Source organism: Biomphalaria glabrata, chromosome 7 (assembly GCF_947242115.1).
Source record: "Biomphalaria glabrata chromosome 7, xgBioGlab47.1, whole genome shotgun sequence".
Lineage (NCBI taxonomy): Eukaryota > Metazoa > Mollusca > Gastropoda > Planorbidae > Biomphalaria > Biomphalaria glabrata.
This window is the reverse complement of record NC_074717.1, coordinates 43,331,080-43,349,821: the sequence shown is the minus strand read 5'-3', so window position 1 is coordinate 43,349,821 and position 18,742 is coordinate 43,331,080. Positions and strand designations below refer to the sequence as shown.

The following is an 18,742-nucleotide window of genomic DNA, read 5'->3' as shown; positions in this document are numbered from 1 at the left end:
TATTTATACTAGAAAAAGTCATTTGAAAGTGTAAAAAAATTAACGAGATTTGCTTAAATTTTTATTTGTATGTTTCAATCATTCCTTTTCGTTCCTCACAAAATAATAGTCTAGACTACTGTAGAGTCTAGATCCAGACCTAGATTTAGACTATAATTAGATCTACCCCGCAAGCATCTGTCACAGACACCTTATTTCTTTTTTTTTCTTCGACGTAATTAGGCCAACTTTGGCTAGAGATAGACTAGCCCATGCCTGGTTGGGTAAACCAACTATCGCGAGAAAGAACGTGATTTCAACCGCCAAGTTTAAAAATTTATATTTACAAGTGGATTGCGGAAGTATGGTAAAACGTCTATTATTGAAAACTGTTTAGTAGCTTGGAATAATTTTACATAACTTGTAAAAATGGACCCTGATACTCAGGTAAATTAAGTGATTAGATAGATCAAAATTCTAATTGTTTTTATTAATAATTTTTAAAGCAAGTCTAGATCTAGTCTATCTAGATTCTAGCTCATCGACATGAAACTGTGTCACTGATCATCTGACTGATGATTCTGATGTCACAATGTCAGTGATGACTGACTGATCGCCGTGACTCAAGACAAGAACAAGTGAATTAGTGATGAGATGTATCATTGTATGATGATGATTGTATCTTATCATGAATATTATTATTTCTACTAGATCTATGACTATGATCATGAATTTATGATGAATCATGATGTAGAATCAGAATGTACATCTACTAGATTCTAGATCTAGATCTAGAGTCTAGTACTACCTAGGCCTAGACCTAAGTTCAGTAACTGAGTACCTAGACAGTAACACTAGTAACACTACTAACAGTTTATTATTTATTATGTCTGAGTACTAGATCTAGATATCTAGATCTAGATAGTACTACTACTACTACTAACTACTGTCAGTAGACTTTTACTAGTTTTACTCTAGTCATTAGATAAAGGCATGATTAGGATAAGATTAAGACTTAAGACTAAGTCTCTATCTAGATCAAGATCTAGAGTCTAGAGACAACTCATGTCAACCATGACCGTCACGATTTGATGACGATCTCATCATGATGATTCAGATGATGATCTGAGACTCGGACTGTACTAGTCAGTCTAATCTAGATCTATCAATAATATCATCTACTCTTAACTTAAAAACGTGACAGAAATGAGAAAACATGATCTTCACGTAGCGCAGCCTGCTACAGGTAAAGCTAGTGTCTAACCACCTTGGTGTGACAACAGTTACAAGCCAAGAATGGAGATCTGTGGGCACCTCCCCCTAGGTCCCTTCCCTAAGTCCACTGAGCATGCTAATACTGTAATTAATAAGATATTCTAGATCACAGTTTAATTATAATTATATCTCTACACATACAATTATAGAGTAAAAAAAAAAATCAGCTGCAGCAGAATACTGAATTATGGACTTGGTTAGAAGACCATTGTTTCCCTCAAGTAACATAATTTGTTAAAGAAACTTATTCTACTAATCTCAATCTAGATGTGGTACATAAATCTAGACTCAAAGAGGAATAGTCTACAATATAGAAAATTTTCAAATAGAAATTATAATGTTTATTTAAAAAAAAATGAATATTCACATTTGCATAACACCTTCAATAAAATTGATAGTACAGAAAAAAAATATTCCAGGGCAGAAGACTAAATTGATTAAAAAGAAAGTAACAATGATAGTACTAGGTCTAGATTACTTTTGATTGGTGTCTCTCAAACTATGTTTCCCAGAAACTTTTTGAGGTGTGAATACGAACTGCTGGAATAAATAACTACTAGGGCATCACATAAATATATCTACCTCTCTTAAAAATTAATCAAAGTGTTTTCGCTAGATACTCGAATGTGCAAAGTGTTCTGTTATGGAAAAAATTTGGGAACCACTGCTCTAGATGTACTATTATGGCTACACTGAGCTAAAATTTACAATTTTATATAAAAACACTTAACCTGATAGAGTATTACAAAATACTCAGAAAGATACAAAGTTAAAGGCACATTTCCTGAATAGTTTTTCTATACATGAGCTAGGAAAAAATTCTTATTATATAATATAATATTATAAATGTGCTCTTTCTTCCATCAAGACTATTATTAGAGCATGAAATAGGTTGCATTTAATCTGAATCAGCCAAGAAAAATTAGTGACTTAGTCGAGTTTAGGTCTCTAATTAAATAATATATATGACTTAGAAGGAGGCTAGCTTGGCACTTGGATACAATAGAACATAATTATCATCTTCTTTGAATGAACATCTGTAAATTTATAAGACTTGATGAGTCGCTTCTTCTCTCTCTGCTCACAATTTATTAGATTGTCTTTTGTGAGCACTGTTATTCACAAATACTGTTCAGTTCTCAATCCACTCACACAGGGGCTAGCCCTATAGATCTAGATCTACACTTGCCCCTAGCTTTAGTATTAATTTTTAGATCCTATAAGTATTTATCTATATAAAAATATAATTATATAAATCTAGACTAGGTCACAGTCTATATTAGATAAAATCGAGGTCCTGACTATATGTAGACAAATCCTCTTTGTGTTGGGACTACTCAACTCAAAGAAAACATGAAAACTCTGAGCAAACTCATCAGGAGTGTTAAGTCTCGTTCATCCTTGCATTGGCTGTGAATTTCAGTTAAAAATTGTGTCGTGTAAATTTTTTGTTGTAAATTTTGATTGATGTATTTTAAGTACACTATTTCTTAACGGATAAATTTTTATTTTGTATTCAGCGCTTAATTGAGAGAACGCGACAAAGACGAGAAGTGTTGAATCAAAGAATGGCAGGCATGCCAGAAGCAGCCCCTCGTAAGCGTAGAACCCCAGTCCTAGAGAGTGACGGGAGTGAGAAGGTTCTGACTGAAAAACAAAATAACCAAGATGGTAATCACACTTTAACGTTTTCACTCATTTTTCATTAGAACCTCTACAGAATTCTTTTTTAATAGTCAAGAGGAAAGTTTTTTTAAAGTTGAGCTATTGAATCAGTTTTTATGTCCAACACAAATAGATTGTCAAGTTTAACTGTATGCCACTATATTGTCTTAATTTAAACATATTGTACAGTCAAGAGGTTCATTGCATGTACCAAATCTAGAAATCTAGACTGTCTGTTCAGGTGTCCACTGAAATCTAGACATCTAGACCTGTCTGCTTAGATGCCCACTATTACCCTAACTGAAATCTAGACCTGTCTATTCAGGTGTCCACGGCTTAATGAATATTGTTGAGAGCAATATTTGTAATTTAAAATTCAATGGTTCATTGTATAGAAACTCACTAGTTTCTTTAAGTCCTAAAGTGATGAACCCCTAACTTTGTTTTGTTTCAGATTTGGATGAACCATACTATGGTACATAAAATATTATTGTATAATATCATTATCTTCATTAATCCCTTTGTCTTTTCAAATCAGTGTTTTTCAAATTTCTTAACTTTGATTTGATATCTTCTGGTTCTGTCTGAAAAAAAAAACATCAATCACATAAATATTCTTAATTAGAAATGACTTCTTCCATATTCTAGCATTGCTAATAATGCAGCACTAACTTAGAATACAAAAAACAACAACTTTTTAAATGGTGACATTAACATTCAAGTATTGATTGCTCACCAGGGGCTTAGCTAGGAATTTTCCATCAATTTCTAGTGTAAAAAACACTAATTTGGCGCCCCCCCCCTCTCCCCAATCAAGTGGGGGCCCGGGGGGATTTTCAAATTCTCCTCCCCTCACCCTAGCTACGCCACTGTGGCTCACCCTACTTAAAATATAAATTTTGTATGAAGGTCCTAAATATGTTTAGTTTCTATAGATGTTATATTTAGATACTGTATATTATTATATATATAAGGAGCATTTTTAATAGTATAGTTGAAAAATACTGATTTGTTAGACTTTTTTTTTTGTTTCTGCACAAAATTATATCTACTCAAGGTTGCTTGTGAATAGTGGAGTGATTCAATTTCATAACTAAGTTTTTGTTTTGTTTTGTTGGATCAATTCCTTGGTTTGTTACTTGGTTCTGATTTCATTTACGTTTAACACTACTACTAGTCTATTATAATAGCTCTAGCTGCAAATGTACTCAATCTGGATATAATATATATTAATACAGTAATATAGATAATAAAGATAAAGCTTTTGATGTTTATTCTGGCAGTGGCTTGGGTGTTAATTTTTCTTTTATATTTAAAATTATAGAGACTTCTGAAACTTAGCACAATTAGCTATAATGCATACACAGCTAATAAAAATAAAAAAAAGTTTTAAAAAGCTGGAGGGCTCTATTGCTTGACACTGACATACCCATACATTTTAGGTTTTCAGGTTTTGCACTTATAGTAATTAAAACCTCAATTAAGCAAATAATAAAGGTACATCTAAAATTAAAAGTTTAAGAAAAGCTTAATGAAACTATCATTAAAGGTATCTAAAATTAAAAGTTTATTTTAAGCACAATGAAACTTGGTTGTAGGCCTTAGAGTTTGTCCTGAGTGCACAATTGTATACATTTTGTTTCATGCGTTAATCTAATTCTGTGTTTCTCTATTCTCTTTAGATTCACCGAAACGTCAGTGTTTGAGAGAAGCTGAGCTAGTGATAAAACAAGACACTCCAGCTATTCAAAGCGTCCAGTCTCGTTTAAAAGGATTGGCTAATTTGTATAAAGATGATGCAGATGAAGGTATATAAAAAAAAATTACATTAAAAAAAATTAATCGTTGGGCAAAATAATTTTTTTTTTTTTCACAAAATTAACTTTTTCATAATCAGAGAACGTTGAAGTTCCGACTCCTAAACCAAGAAAAAGTGTTACATCACCCCCACTGGAAAGAAAGGCAACTAAGTCCCCTTACAAATCTCCAGCTAAGCAAGTGGAGCCTCCAACAAACTTTGGATCCTCCAGAAAAGGTCGATTTGCTGCTCTTGCCGAACACTTGAACAACATGGAGGATGACCTGACTCACCATGTTGTCAAGTAAGTCACTAATTCTTTAAATGTTTGGCACGTGATTCTCATTCTTTTGGCATTTGATTTCAGAAGACGCTGTGGCTGAGTGGTAAAGTGCTTGGCTTCTGAAACGGGGGTCCTGGGTTCAAATCCTGGTGAAGACTGTGATTTTTAATTTCAGGATCTTTGGGTGCCTCTGAGTCCACCCAGCTCGAATGGGTACCTGACATTATTTGGGGGAAAGTAAAGGCTGTTGGTCATTGTGCTGGCCGAAACATCCTCTTTAACTGTGGGCCATAGAAACAGTTGACCTTCACATCATCTGCCCTATAGATCAAAATGTCTGAAAGGGGAACTTTACTTAAAAGACTATTCTATTTTTATTATTTTTATAGAGCATTAGATATTGGGTCCCTTTAATTAGAAGTAACTGATTTGTATTATGAAAACAATGGCACAAAGCTTTAATTTCAATAACTGCTTGCAAGATAAAAATATTTTGACGTCTACATCTACTTCTACAGAAAAGAAGAAGAAAAGAAACCCAAATGGCAGCCACCAAAATCAGAACCGGCTCCACATACGAGTGTAGTTTCCTCTGGCAAAGGTCCTGCACCTATGCCTCCAACCAGTACAGTTGCTCCTAAGGTTGCCCTTGAGAGTTCTCCTCAGAAAACATTTGCACCTGTTCCTGCTGTGATTTCAAGCCCTTCTTCGACTTTGGCTAGAAACTCACCTCTTAGGGCATCCAAAGTAAGTATAATTTAAAATGATAAAAAATTAAAATTTAAATGATTTTTTTTTTTTCGTATTAATTCTTCATATATTTGTTTGTTAATACATTATGTATATCAAATTTCTGCAATGATAATAAGTTCCTATTTTCAATGTTTCATTGCACACTAAGCACTTGCTGTAAATGTACCATTTCAGTAGCATGGCATGTAAATGATTTAACATTGTTTTCCTTTTTTTTTCCTCCCTTGCATTTGTTTGCTTGCTATTCAAGGTTGAATTGAATAGCTCGCCAAAGCCATTTTCCCCAAACTATAAAGAATGTAAAATTTCTCCGGTGAAGCCTCCTGTTGACCTTTCTAAAATGACAGCAACCAAACAAGTTACTCCCATAAAGAGCTCAGCGACACTGTCTACCCTCACACCTAAAGCTGTTACCCCCGGCAAATCTAAAAGGGATGATTCAACAGGATTGCCAGTGAATGCTCCTGGACTGCTTGAAACCCCCCCAGAGAGTGAGCTCAACAAGACACAGGATGAACCAACACTTAGACCAGTATCTCAGAGGTTTGCAGCCTGGGCACAGAAGACTGAGACTCCAAGAACTAAGTCAGCAGTGCCATCACATCAACCCTTATCCGCAAAAGTGGCCAGTTTCGAGAAGAAATTCACAGTCAACACTCCGACAGGGAAAACTAATTCATGTTTCGTACCCAAACCGCAGAAGCAGGTTGAGCACTTTGATATTTCCCTTGTGTATCTAACAAAATTGTAATTAACCCATGTCTTCATGTTATGTTGTATATACCAAGTTACATTTATTGTTATAGTTCATGCACTCAAACTTTGTCTCTATGGTACCATTCTGAATACCAATATTTTTTTTTTGTAAATTGTTACAAAAGGTTGATTAAAACCTAATATATAGTTAATGGAAGATACATTGTTTGACTGCATTTGATCAAAAAATATTATCTTTATATAGACCCTACTATACCTTACTATTCATTCATGCTCACCTTTTGCTTGTAAGCCCTTTAAAAACAACCTCCTTAATGTAAACCCTCTTTAAATGAACACTTTTTTATCTGAAAGCTAGAACAATTTTTTTTTAATCATTTTAACATTTTAATGTTCTAACAAAATACAAAACATTGTTTTTAAATTAATTATACAAAAGAATATTATTGATTTGAGTAACAGTGATTATCAGATTATGCCTTGAATCATTTAGTTAATACTATTTTATTGAGGCCTATGACATCGGTAAAATAACTTTTAAAGCACACAAGAATGTCAAGTATTTTTTTTTTCAATGTTTTGTTTAGCTCTTAAAGTATTAGCTCATCTCATATTGATTTAACCGACTGCACTTCTATTTCACTAAATGATACATTGTTTAAATGATGTATACAAAGTTTCACAACTTAAGCATAATTAATTCTTTGTTGAAATAATAGATGCCTACTGGCTTAACTGCTCTTTTGATTTGATGATACCTTTGATATATTTTCTTCTCCTTAAAACTGAAACACAACTTTAATTTAAACTTTAAGCTCTTAAAATTTTTATAACAATGAGATGATAGTTGTCTAAATTAAATCATTTACAATTTATTTTAGCAATTTGACCAAAGCTTTCAAATATTGGGGAAATCAAATTTCTCATTGTGTAATTAAGAAAAGGTGTACATCAGGTCACAGTTTCATATTCAAAACAAAATGCAAATATTTTTGTAAAAATCTAACAAAAACATATATCAAACCTTTTTCAGAAAATTTGGGTTAATACTAACTGAAAAATTTAATTAGCCATCATCTTAGTTGTAAATTTTATGTATTAACAAATACTAACAGTTTTATGTATTAAAAGTATAAAAGTTAAAAATATTTTGATTGAATTGTGGATAAATAATAGATTCAGTATGTTCAACTATTTAAAGGTAAAAAGAAAACATTAACTGAATGAACTTTTTGAATGATAGGTATGTGCTCCAGTCTCAAATGGTTCTACGCCTGCAGCGACAACTTTGAAACAGAAAGAACACGACCCAACAGAGCTGTCAGTATCTCAACGTATGTCTCAGATGCAAGAAAAGCTGAGCAACACGCCTCTAGTAAAACGCCAGCAGAAAGATGAGCCAACCGCCTACCCAGTCGGTGCCCGTATGTCAGCTTGGGAGACAATGACTGCTGCTAACAATGTCAGCAATATTAAGAAGGTCAACCCTGCCGAAAGCACACCTTTGCAGAGTAAACAAAGACCAGTAACTAGTTTTACTCCTAAAGTGAATGAAGCTAATGAAGCCCTCCCCCCTGTACGTATTAGAAGTGTAGTTGTTTATGCTAAGGGATTGGCTTAATATTTATCAGATTTGTGAATGGTTTGCTTCACTTTGTTCTCTAATGCTCTTTGAGAAGTGGTGACAATAAAATACATACTGTATGGCAGATATTAGCCAGCTATTTTTTTTTTAATAGATAAAATAAAAAAATAATCCTTTTTAGATGCATTGTTATTTGTCAGGAAAGAAAATATCGCTACTGACTCTCTTTGAATCTTCTCATTGGGGGCCTGTTCTCATTATATTCAAGGCTTATACATTATATAGAAACATTTTTTTTTACACTAAACTCAGAAAAGTTAATTCTTTTAAATGCTCATTATTACCTTAGAAATTTTGTTTCAGATTCCTCCTCCACCTCCTCAAACAAGCACTGGAATAACACCTGCTAAAAGTTTCCGAGACTGTATTGAAGAAAAAGCCTCCAAAATGTGGTCCAAGAAAGGTGTTGAGCTCAACAAGTCTCCAGAAAAGAAATCACAGTCACCAACCAAATCACTCAATAGATCGCCAAGCAAAGTGATTCACTCTCCCAACAAAGTAAGTCTAGATTCAGATCTATTTCCCTAATAGTGTTGTGATTTCATAGCTTTTATATTGTCCCAATTAGAAGAAAATGAATGACCACCTCTGTGTTTGCGTAGCTGACAATTATTAATTTAGGATAATTGTTCTACAAGAAGAAGTCTTTAAATAAAGCCCCAAAACACTATGGCTAAATGTTTAGTTTTTATTGTTTGATTGGACAACATTGTTTTAACAAGTCTAAAAAAACAACAGCACAATCTATGCTAACTGCTACTAGTTATGACTTCTTGATGTGATTCATTTTTACAGTTAGTATAACTGTCTCTTGTCTGGTTATGAATATATTTTTCAATTTCAATTTGTCTTGACCTCTTAACATTGGTGATCTTTTCACAGGTAAGTGTTGGTACCAAAACCTTTCAGAAAATACTTGTGGACAAAAGTCAAGATAGTACAACCACTTCTAGTGCTTTGGCTGCACAGGAACGTGCCTCAAGAATGGCCGAGTTGGAAGCTATACAGAATAGATGGAAAAACGGAGTGCTCAGAGAAGACAATGCACCAGCTGAGTCTGTACAGGTAACTGGTACAATTGTTTTTATCCAGTTCTTGTGCAGACAACTCTGCAGTGTTGTTTTTTTAAATATAAAAAAAAATTGTCATTTTTTGTAAATCTACAAATTGCACCTAAGTTTGACTTCCCCCCCCCCCCCCCCCCTCCTTTTTTTTTGTTTCTAAAGGCAAAAGATGGTGAGAAGCCTGAAAGTAAAACTCCTGAAAAAGTTCTTTCTGAAAAAGTTCCTACCAGCAGTAAACGAGAGGATGCAAGGAACAGAGCTCGGGCTGGTTAGTATTGAAAGATTTACATTCAACGTTTGTTTTGTCTTCCATCCTAATTTGTTGCTACCTCTTTTTTTTTTCCCTGCGTTCTGTCAACAAGTTAATAGTAGCTGTTGGGCCTGGTTTGTTTTCATTCAACATTTATTGTAGTCATTATTGTATTATTTAGTGGGTTTTTTTTTTTGTTGTCATTTTGGAAAATTATTTTCATCTTTTTTTTTTTATAATTATTATAACAGTTTAGTATATGATATGGTTCAATGTTTTATGGAACTTTCACAAACATAGTTCAACTATAATATAATACTTTTAGCATTAAAATTACCATTTTATAATGGTGACCCGACAAAATAGCACCGACAAAGTAGCAGCGTGAAATTTCCTGACAAAATAGTGCCGACTTATATATTATATAAATATAATTTGTATAAAAGTACCAGATTTTTAGTAATTTATTGTCCTGGGCAGCATATTTGTTGATGTCTCTATCTTTTAATAGATCTGAACATATGCCTTATTTGCAGAGAACGAGAGTACTTTAAATTTAATATCATTCCTCTTTTTCACCAATGTTTAAAATGCATAACTTGTTAAAAATAAAATTTTGAAATTTGAGGACCCTGTTCAAGCAGTGATGGAATTTCTACGTGGCATTTCCAACAAATTAACTTTGTGAAAGTTTGTGTGTGTGTGTGTATAAATCTGACAAGTATCTTTGCCTGTTTTCAAAGCACAATTTTGGAATGTAAATAAATTACATATTTTGAAAGTATTAATTTTAGCTTATTATAATTTTTGCTTACTGTTTGCATATTTATGTTTTAAGATATCTAAAGTGTTTCCTCCAAAATGACTGAAAAATAATGATAACATTTAAAAAAAAAAAAATATTGGCTCTATTCATATTTTACGATATCTAAAGTATTTCTTTCAAAATGACAGAAATATATTTTTCTGCGCTATTTTGTTGGCGCTATTTTGTCGGGGTACCTTTTATAATATTAGCATATTGAGTATTTAATTGCTCTGTTATTTGTTATCATGGTTAGTTAAGGTGATCCATTCCATGTTTTTTTTCGTTCAGAGTTCAATAATAAATTAGCTGGGATAGGTCTTGATTGTGAAGGGGACACTAAGGCTAAAATTGAAACTGCACAGCCTACCCAAGCAACAGCTACACTGATAACCAAGGAAGCGCCCAAAAGTCAAACCAGTAGCATCTACAATTTAATAAAGAAAAGGGAAGAAACCACTGCACAGACAGTGGAAGAAAAGAAGGTTAGTTACCTGCTCTTGAGGATCAATTTAATAACTGAAGTCATAGAGCAAATACATAAAAAAAAGAGAAAAAAAATATATTAGTAATATATAGTACTAAATTTTCATATACAGTATTTATTTTTTTAATTATAAAAGTGAAAGAAATCAGATGTCAATAAACCTGTCTTGCTTTATGTTAATGCTCTTCTTGATGGTAATAGTTAGGTTATGATTGGTTTATTCAGAGTGTTAATCAAGTTTTATTATGAATGTGATCACCAGGTGACCTTCAATGACAGCTTTGACGATAGTGATGATGACGCTGACAAAAAAATTCCCCGCTCTGCTACCAGAAAACTAACTCAGCAATCTTCGGATGATAGTGATGACTTCAAGAAACCTGAAGTGCCTAAAATGAAAGATATTTGCCATGATGCAAACTCTGTGTCCACTGATGAAGAGTTTCATTCTGATAGGTAAGTTAGCATTTTAAAACGGTCTTTTACCCATGACCTTTTGCCCAATATAACACTCAATGTTAAAACAATGTAGGAGTCAGTATGCATAAATTATAAGTTGTTGAAAAGAACGAAAGGCATTTAATCTTAAGATGGAGAAGAAAAAACATTGCTTCTAATCCTCTTTGATCTATTGGTAAAGTTAACTTACTGCAATCTTTGTTTCTTAACCCATTAGCTCCTTCTGCGGTTGGAAATTTTTCTTGTTTTAGGCCTAAACCTTTGTAGAACAAATCGAAAACAATCAATCAATCTAAAATCCTGTATTCAATATACTTGCTTTAAACTTTTTAAATAGAAGATTTCTTCTAGTCTTGTTGCAAGCATGACTGCAAATTTTCTATTTTTAGTAGAATCTGGAAGATTTTTGTTACTTAAATAATTTTTCAAACGAACAGACCCAGGCCCCAGTGTATAAGCCCCCACGTGGGAAAATGAGTATTTTGAAGCTTTTTAATATTCTAAAGTTAACAGTATATATTTTTGTAAACTAGACATAGCATTCTATTTTTTAAAGTTTTGTTTATTTATACATATTAGATCTTAGATTTGATTATTTTTTCAAAATAGTTTTCTTTTAGGATTTTTTTAATTTGGAGTTATTCCTCTTTCCTAACCGGAAATATTAGCTATTGGGTTAAAAATGAGTTTTGAAGTCTCCTTGAAATGTGTTTTCATTCCTGTTAAGATTATCAGAAGACTTGGATGATGATGACATCAGTCTGAAAGGGTTCGTCTCTGAAGCCGTCAGGCGAGAAAGCATTTTGCCTGCTCCTCCACTTAGGTCTAGCCAGTCTAGTCTCGATAGCTATGAAGATGAACGTGGCACAGCTGACAGTGAGGGAAGTAGTGGTGGACCCTCGTCGAAGCATGATGGCTATGGGCCTGATGATGAAAGCATGGATGAGGATGAGGTGTCCAATCGCAATGCTGTGGATGATTTGCTTGACGAGGCAATGAGCGACACTACTGATGACTATGATCCAGACATGGACCCCAAGAATGTTGTTTTGCGACGTCCTCCAAGCAAAAATACGTATGACCCTGATATGGACCCAAACAATGTTCAGATGAGACGCAAGGTCAATACTGCAGTGCCTATACCTGTGAGTACACAATTTTTATATACAACTTTATTTTCATTTTCAATTGGTGATTAAAAAGTAAAAGTACTTATTTTGTTTAAAAAACGATCGTAGGCGCAGAGACATCACAAAGCTGCCGGATCAACTGATGAAGATGATGATGACCATCGACCATACAGTCTTCAGGCTTACAGAAAGAGCGCGTAAGCAATTTATGACATAATACATATTGCAAAAGTGACTGACTGACCTGTTTGTACAGACTATTTACAATTATCAGTAGAGAAGTAGACCTTTGTTTACTTGTTGTTGGTGAATTGGTCATAAGCATGACTTTCTTAAATAGTGATTGAAAGACTATTCCATTTACTGGCCTTTATCTACTAGTCTCCTTTTATAGCTTTGCCCCAGAAGTCAGAAGATTTCCATAGATTCATTAAGACTTGTTCACACTTTTAAATGTTTACAAAATGTAGTACACTTAATAGTATATTTTATGTAGGAAGTGTTTACTTCTACATGGTATTATGAATACTTTTTGAAATAATAATACATGCAATAATTTTAGAAACAAGTTTATAAATTGTAATTTTAGAAACAAAGTTTGATATTGTTATTACAACGTTGTTCATCAATGGACTGTTTGCTAGATGTATCATTCATTCACACAAAAAAGTAATCCAAAGACATTTATATCAGCACGTTTGCTTTATGTCTTTAGCAATGTCCATCAACATGTAATGGAACCAATTGTCAGAAAAAGCCGCTATGCTGACAGCTATGTTGAAGACGAGGAGGAGGAGGAGATGGTTATGCCTGCAGTCACTGAACCTCGGAGAGACGATAGGAGAGTTGTTCAAGAAAGAATCAAGGTTTTTTTTTTTTTGTTATTCAAAATATGAATAATTTATTTTGACAAATTTTCATTATCCTATCAAGCAGAAATTTCACACATAGTTATGCTGTGTGACAACATGTCATTTCATGATCATTAAATCCAGATCAAATGAAGCATAGAAATTAGCATTTATTTTCATTTCAATTGTTTAACTGTTAGCCAAGTTGGTTAGACTTGACTTTTCCTGCTACCTTCAAGGGTTGGGGAGTAGAAGGGCTGCAACAACACGTCTCAACTAAACTTAGTTCAGAGCAGCTTTCTTCATCTGTTGGCATGTCATTCCAGTATCTTTAGCTTCGCTGATGAATGTCCTCTTTCCCTTTAGATTCCAATCGAGGGCCTGCCTTGTTGTTTAGGCACGACATGGCCTAAATTGTGCCAATGTATTGTTTAATGCAGAATTGTTGTAGGGTCGATCACCACACTGGCCAATTTTATTTTCTGTTTTCAATGGCATAAAATATGAATGTTTCGTTAACCATATCATTTTAACATAAAACTGACGAATTTTTAAAGAAATAAATGATTGCAAATACATCTGTTTAATGATTTTTTAAACTTTGGTTTTGACGACCAATTTACTGTGCTTTTCAGGAACTTCAAGAACTGGTTCAGCTGGAGCAGAATGTCATCATGCAAACCAGTAATGCCTTGAATAAATGTTGTATGGGCAACTCTTACTTTGCTGGCTCTGCTGAACAGGTGGAGTGCAACAAGGTCTTACTTATTGCTTGTAAGTCTGGGTTTTTATGCTCACATGTAAGTTTAATCATAATGATTTCTACGCAAAACTTTATCTTTGTTCTTTATTTTTTTCAATTTCACAGGCCAGAAACGTCAGTGCTACATGACTGAAATACAGAGATTGAAAGAAACAGGGATGCTGAATGTAGAAGGTCCAGGACCCAAAGGATCATTAACTATAAGTGACATCAGGTTGCCACTTAAAAAGGAGTTTGTCACTAAGATTGGAAGTTCCCATGGTATGAAATTTATTAAATAAACAATTAATCTATCAATGAGCTTGTATGCTAATACCCTCACAGCCAAACTTTGATTCATAGATGCCCCAGACTTGCTGAATTCTGTTTTGACATGTCTGGAAAGTCACATGCTCTTGGCTTTTAAGGAGACACATGTATTGTGCTCAATCTCTGTGTTTTTGTCCAGAACTTTGGTAAGAGAGGATCCAAGCCTCTCAATTCCCTACTCACATGGAGCTTAAAGAGGACAACAAATCCCATGACAAACCTCTACCCAAGGATGTATTGTTGACCTGGTCTTGTTACCCTAAATAAGTGAATTTGAACTAACTTGCTGACAAAGGATTTGCAAAGATTTGTTTTAAGTGGTATAGTATGATGTGGGCGCATTAAATAATAAAGTTTAGATTTGTTTTTTCAGGGTGTGTAACTACAAAAAGCTATTTACTTCTGGCATATATCAAAGTTTTTTCAAAATATGCCTGTGTCACTATGTCATAGTGCTCAAGAACTTTGAAACAATAGTTTACATAAAATATGTGTTGAGCTGTCAATATCTTTGTTGTGTGTCCAGGCTGGTACATTTGTCCTCTTGTTTCTACAGATAACACAACCCATTATTTTATTCTGCTCTTCAAAAATGGTCCTCAAATTATTTGCACTCAGATGCTTTCCACTCATGACCCTATGATGAGAGGCAGCTTAGATTTCCCCAATCTCATCAAAATTAATGGGATCACTTCCAACTTTAAACTTGTTCTGGATATTTATGCCATGGTAAGTTATTTCATAATGGTCTAGTTACACATCGACTAATAATGATACAAGACAATAAATCAAATGATAATTTTGATAATAATCAATTTTCTTTTTGCCCACATCGTTCAGAGTGTATCCAAAGAATTTACCAAAGATAAAAAGAAAAAAACACCCAAAAAAGGAAAAGGCTATGCAATGGCATGTGAGTAATTAGTTTTATTAAGTTAAAAGAAAATAACTTTAAATTAATGGTCATATATATATATAATTTTAGCTTCTTTGCCTTTATAAATATTGTGACTTTGTTTTTTTCCAGTGGAGAGTCCTGGAGGTCCTGCAGCAGTTAGGACCACAAGCTTCACTCAAGTGTCATCTCTTGTGTTGACCATGAAGTGTTTAGATAAAAACTCTTTTCATTTAGAGAGGGTGAGTTTTCTTTGGGAAAGTTTGCTCAGATCATGACTTCTGGTAAAACAATAGTGAGAACCCATTATAGTAACTAACATGTCAGGTATTAATTATATTAACTCATCTGAATTGTTCAAAGCAGTTTTGTTTTATGTTACCATTAACTCAAACAATTAAATAGGCCTAATGTTTTTTTTTTTTCTTTGTTTCTCTCAGTTGCCTTATTTATCTCCCCTGTATGGCCAGATTTTTATGCGATTAAAATGTTTGATGGAAGCATCAGTGGAAGAGAAAGGTTTCCTCGTAAGTATCCAAGACTAATATAACGTTGATTTTGATTTGTTTTCTGTAAAAAACAACTCAAGCATATTTTTCAAATTTCAGACAATGTTTGATGACGTTAGTGGCTTTGGAGCCTGGCATAGACGTTGGTGTGTGTTGTCAGGGAACAAATTGTGTGTCTGGAAATATCCAGATGATGAAACTAGAAAGGTAAAGCATGTGTTATGTCTCTATTTGTGAGTGTTCTTATTTTTTTTTCTCTCAAAATTATGTAACTTGAATGTTAGAAGGTGTCAATTTAGTAATACACCAAGGAACTGCAGTGTAGAAATTAATTTGATTAGAGTGAAATATTTTCAAACTCCATCAAATGAAATGAATAACCTTAAACATAAAATGTGTGCTGTGCACACATTGTATACTACTAAGGCAGCTTGACTGACAAAAACCTATTAACCTTAAACAATATGTACTATGATGAATGATTCTTTTATAGGCTCCTAAATATACAATTATCTTCTATTTTGAAGAATTATTTTTTTTTATCTTTACCTATCCCTTAGTCTGTTGGACCGATGGGGCACCATGCAAGATTTGTCGTCCGTCTTTCTCCATTCCTCTCTTGTTTTTTGCCTTAGTTAGAGCCTCTTTCAATGGCAGGCCCGTCCATTCTTTTATGTTGTCTTCCCATTGCTTTCTTTGTCTGTCTCTTCTTCTTTTTCCTGGTACTGTTCCCTGAAGGAAGGTCTTCGGAGCCCCAAAGACCTTGTAACATGGCCATATATTTTTAGCTTGCATTTTTTTACGATAGTTAGCAGGTCATCATGATTGCAGGTCATCGCTGCAGTAACCCTGTCTCTAATCTCTTGGTTTTTGATGCAGTCTTTAAATACCTAGGATCCTAGTGTGGCATCTCAATTCCATTGCTAGGCTCCTCCTCTCTAGCTCTGCAGTCAGCGTCCAAGACTCACAAGCATATAATAGTCTGATTTTGGTGCTGAAGGCTATAGACATTTCTAATGATTACAAAATGTCTTTCAGATCTTTTGCTGACCATCTATCTTGACTTGGCTTAACATATTTATTAACTGAGATGTGCAGTTGAGCATGACAAATGACTGACAGACTTTTAGATGTCTGAGATTTTGTTTTCTTTAATGATTTATGTTGCCTTAGCAAGTGTGTAACCCTAAAACTGTTGTATTTCAGGACCCCATGGCCATTATAGACTTGAAGCGATGTATCACAGAGAAAGTTGGCCTGGTGCCTCGAGATGTATGTGCTCGGCCCAACACTTTTGAAATGGTGACAGTAAGGCAGCCATTGAAGGGTGAACATGATACACTGATAACAAAGACATACAACTCAACTACTACAGTTAGGTAAGACAACTCATACAGTGTGTGTAGAGAAAGTACATTAAAACTTAACTTCTGTCATAAGGTTCTAAAAACATTTAAATACGCATTTGTAGGTTTTAGTGTTTTTGAGATTTAGAGTCTGAGGGATAGATTTTGTAAATAAAGCTTTTCTATTGTGGTCAGTTGTTTTTTTTAGGAGTTTCTCTTGAAGGAGGCCTTTAAATTTGTATAAACTATATCTAAATCTTACACAAACATACAAAATAAGAGTTGTCGTTAAAATTTTAAATTGTAAACATTGTTTTCAAATTCTGTTGTAATTTAAATGACTGACAAACCAAATGAATACATTTTCATCTTGCTAATATAATGACTTGTGTCTGACTTATGGCCTCCATTTTTTTTCTCCTCAGACATCAAATGTCTGCAGACAGCAAAGAGGAGCGAATCGTGTGGTGCAATAAAATTAACAAAACTCTGGCCAACTTAAGAACTTGGAATGCTGACGCCTTGAAGCCTATGAAACCAGCAGCCTCCAGCTCCTATCACTGAGCTGTTTTCTGTTGACTGTTGTATAATTGTTTAGTTAATGGACTTCATAACCACTTGTTGTATAGCGTATGATATTGAAGTAGCCACATTAATCAAATAAGCCATTGACTTATACCGTTGTATAGGGTGATGGCACTTCATTTATAGCCTTTACATAACGCTTAAAGTTTGTACAGTTGGAGTGTTTGTGCTAACATAATTCTGTTAGCTTCTTGCTCTATACAAGGCAAATCAGAAATTTGATGACAAATACTGTAAATAGTGTTAATGTTTCTATTTTTGCAGACCTAGTGATGTTGCATTCTATCTTCAATTATTTTGTTAACATCTAGATTGAATGAGATCATGATGTTTGTGTTAATAAAAAAAAATCAAGAAAATTGGGGAAGAGCATCTTTAAAAAACTGGAGATAGAATGACTGAATCCTAGGAGGGTGATTAAGTGCATGAACAATGCTGTGTTGTATACAGGTGTATATTTGATGTACTCAATATTTATATTTCACTGTTCAGTGATAGAGAATTGAATATGGTTGAAGACATTGTCTTGTCTACGCCTTGACTATGGTTGAAGACATTGTCTTGTGTATGCCTTGAATATGGTTGAAGACATTGTATTGTCTATGCCTTGTATTTTTTTATTTCAACACTTTGTATATGGATGTGTTTCGATACAAAAAATATTTTTTTTAGAAAATGTCTTTCAAATATTTTGCATTTTCGCTACAATTTAAAATTCACATGTTTTAGATTTGCTTTAAACAAGCATTGTTCTGATCACACTTCAACCAACTTTGTAATTAATTTGTTTCACTACTTAACCGTGACACTAAGCTTTCTGCATCTGCTTGTATTTTAAAACTACTGGGTGAGAGGTGTACACTATTTTATATATTTTCTAGACTTTTTTTTTTATATTATTTATTGACCTTAACTTTTACACAATTTTAAAGAAAAGTTTATTTTCAGAAAGATAAAATGTACATGCCAAATGCTAAAAGTAAAGGAAAAACTTTTGATATGATCTAATAATCAAACTGAATGTCAGAATGAACAAAGCTTCCAACCACACATGTACAACTTGATGAATACAATTATGTGCTGAAAAACATTTGTGATTTATTTTTCTTTATTTCCATTACTGTTATTGTAGAAATACCAATGTTAAGCTTTTAAGAAATGATAAAACTTGATA

At 33.6% G+C, this 18,742-nt stretch overlaps 1 protein-coding gene across 3 annotated transcripts; it reads left to right on the top strand.

Moving 5' to 3' along the window:
* Positions 1-269: 269 nt before the first annotated feature.
* Positions 270-18,658, top strand: LOC106053664 (anillin-like). 3 transcript variants are annotated; one of them, XM_056035199.1, is made up of 25 exons: positions 270-426; positions 2,775-2,925; positions 3,374-3,394; positions 4,602-4,727; positions 4,817-5,021; positions 5,519-5,747; positions 6,004-6,459; positions 7,714-8,046; positions 8,419-8,613; positions 8,998-9,180; positions 9,342-9,447; positions 10,526-10,719; positions 10,984-11,177; positions 11,908-12,325; positions 12,419-12,507; positions 13,026-13,176; positions 13,797-13,935; positions 14,030-14,185; positions 14,790-14,962; positions 15,074-15,146; positions 15,261-15,370; positions 15,569-15,655; positions 15,737-15,844; positions 16,844-17,016; positions 17,409-18,658. In XM_056035199.1, exons 1-25 carry the CDS (start codon positions 409-411, stop codon positions 17,545-17,547), a joined length of 4,227 nt encoding a protein of 1,408 aa, XP_055891174.1. In that variant the 5' UTR covers positions 270-408; the 3' UTR covers positions 17,548-18,658. The 3 variants fall into 3 exon arrangements, with proteins under 3 accessions (XP_055891174.1, XP_055891176.1, XP_055891177.1); XM_056035201.1 differs by lacking the exon at positions 3,374-3,394; XM_056035202.1 differs by lacking the exon at positions 6,004-6,459.
* The last annotated feature ends 84 nt before the right edge of the window (positions 18,659-18,742 follow it).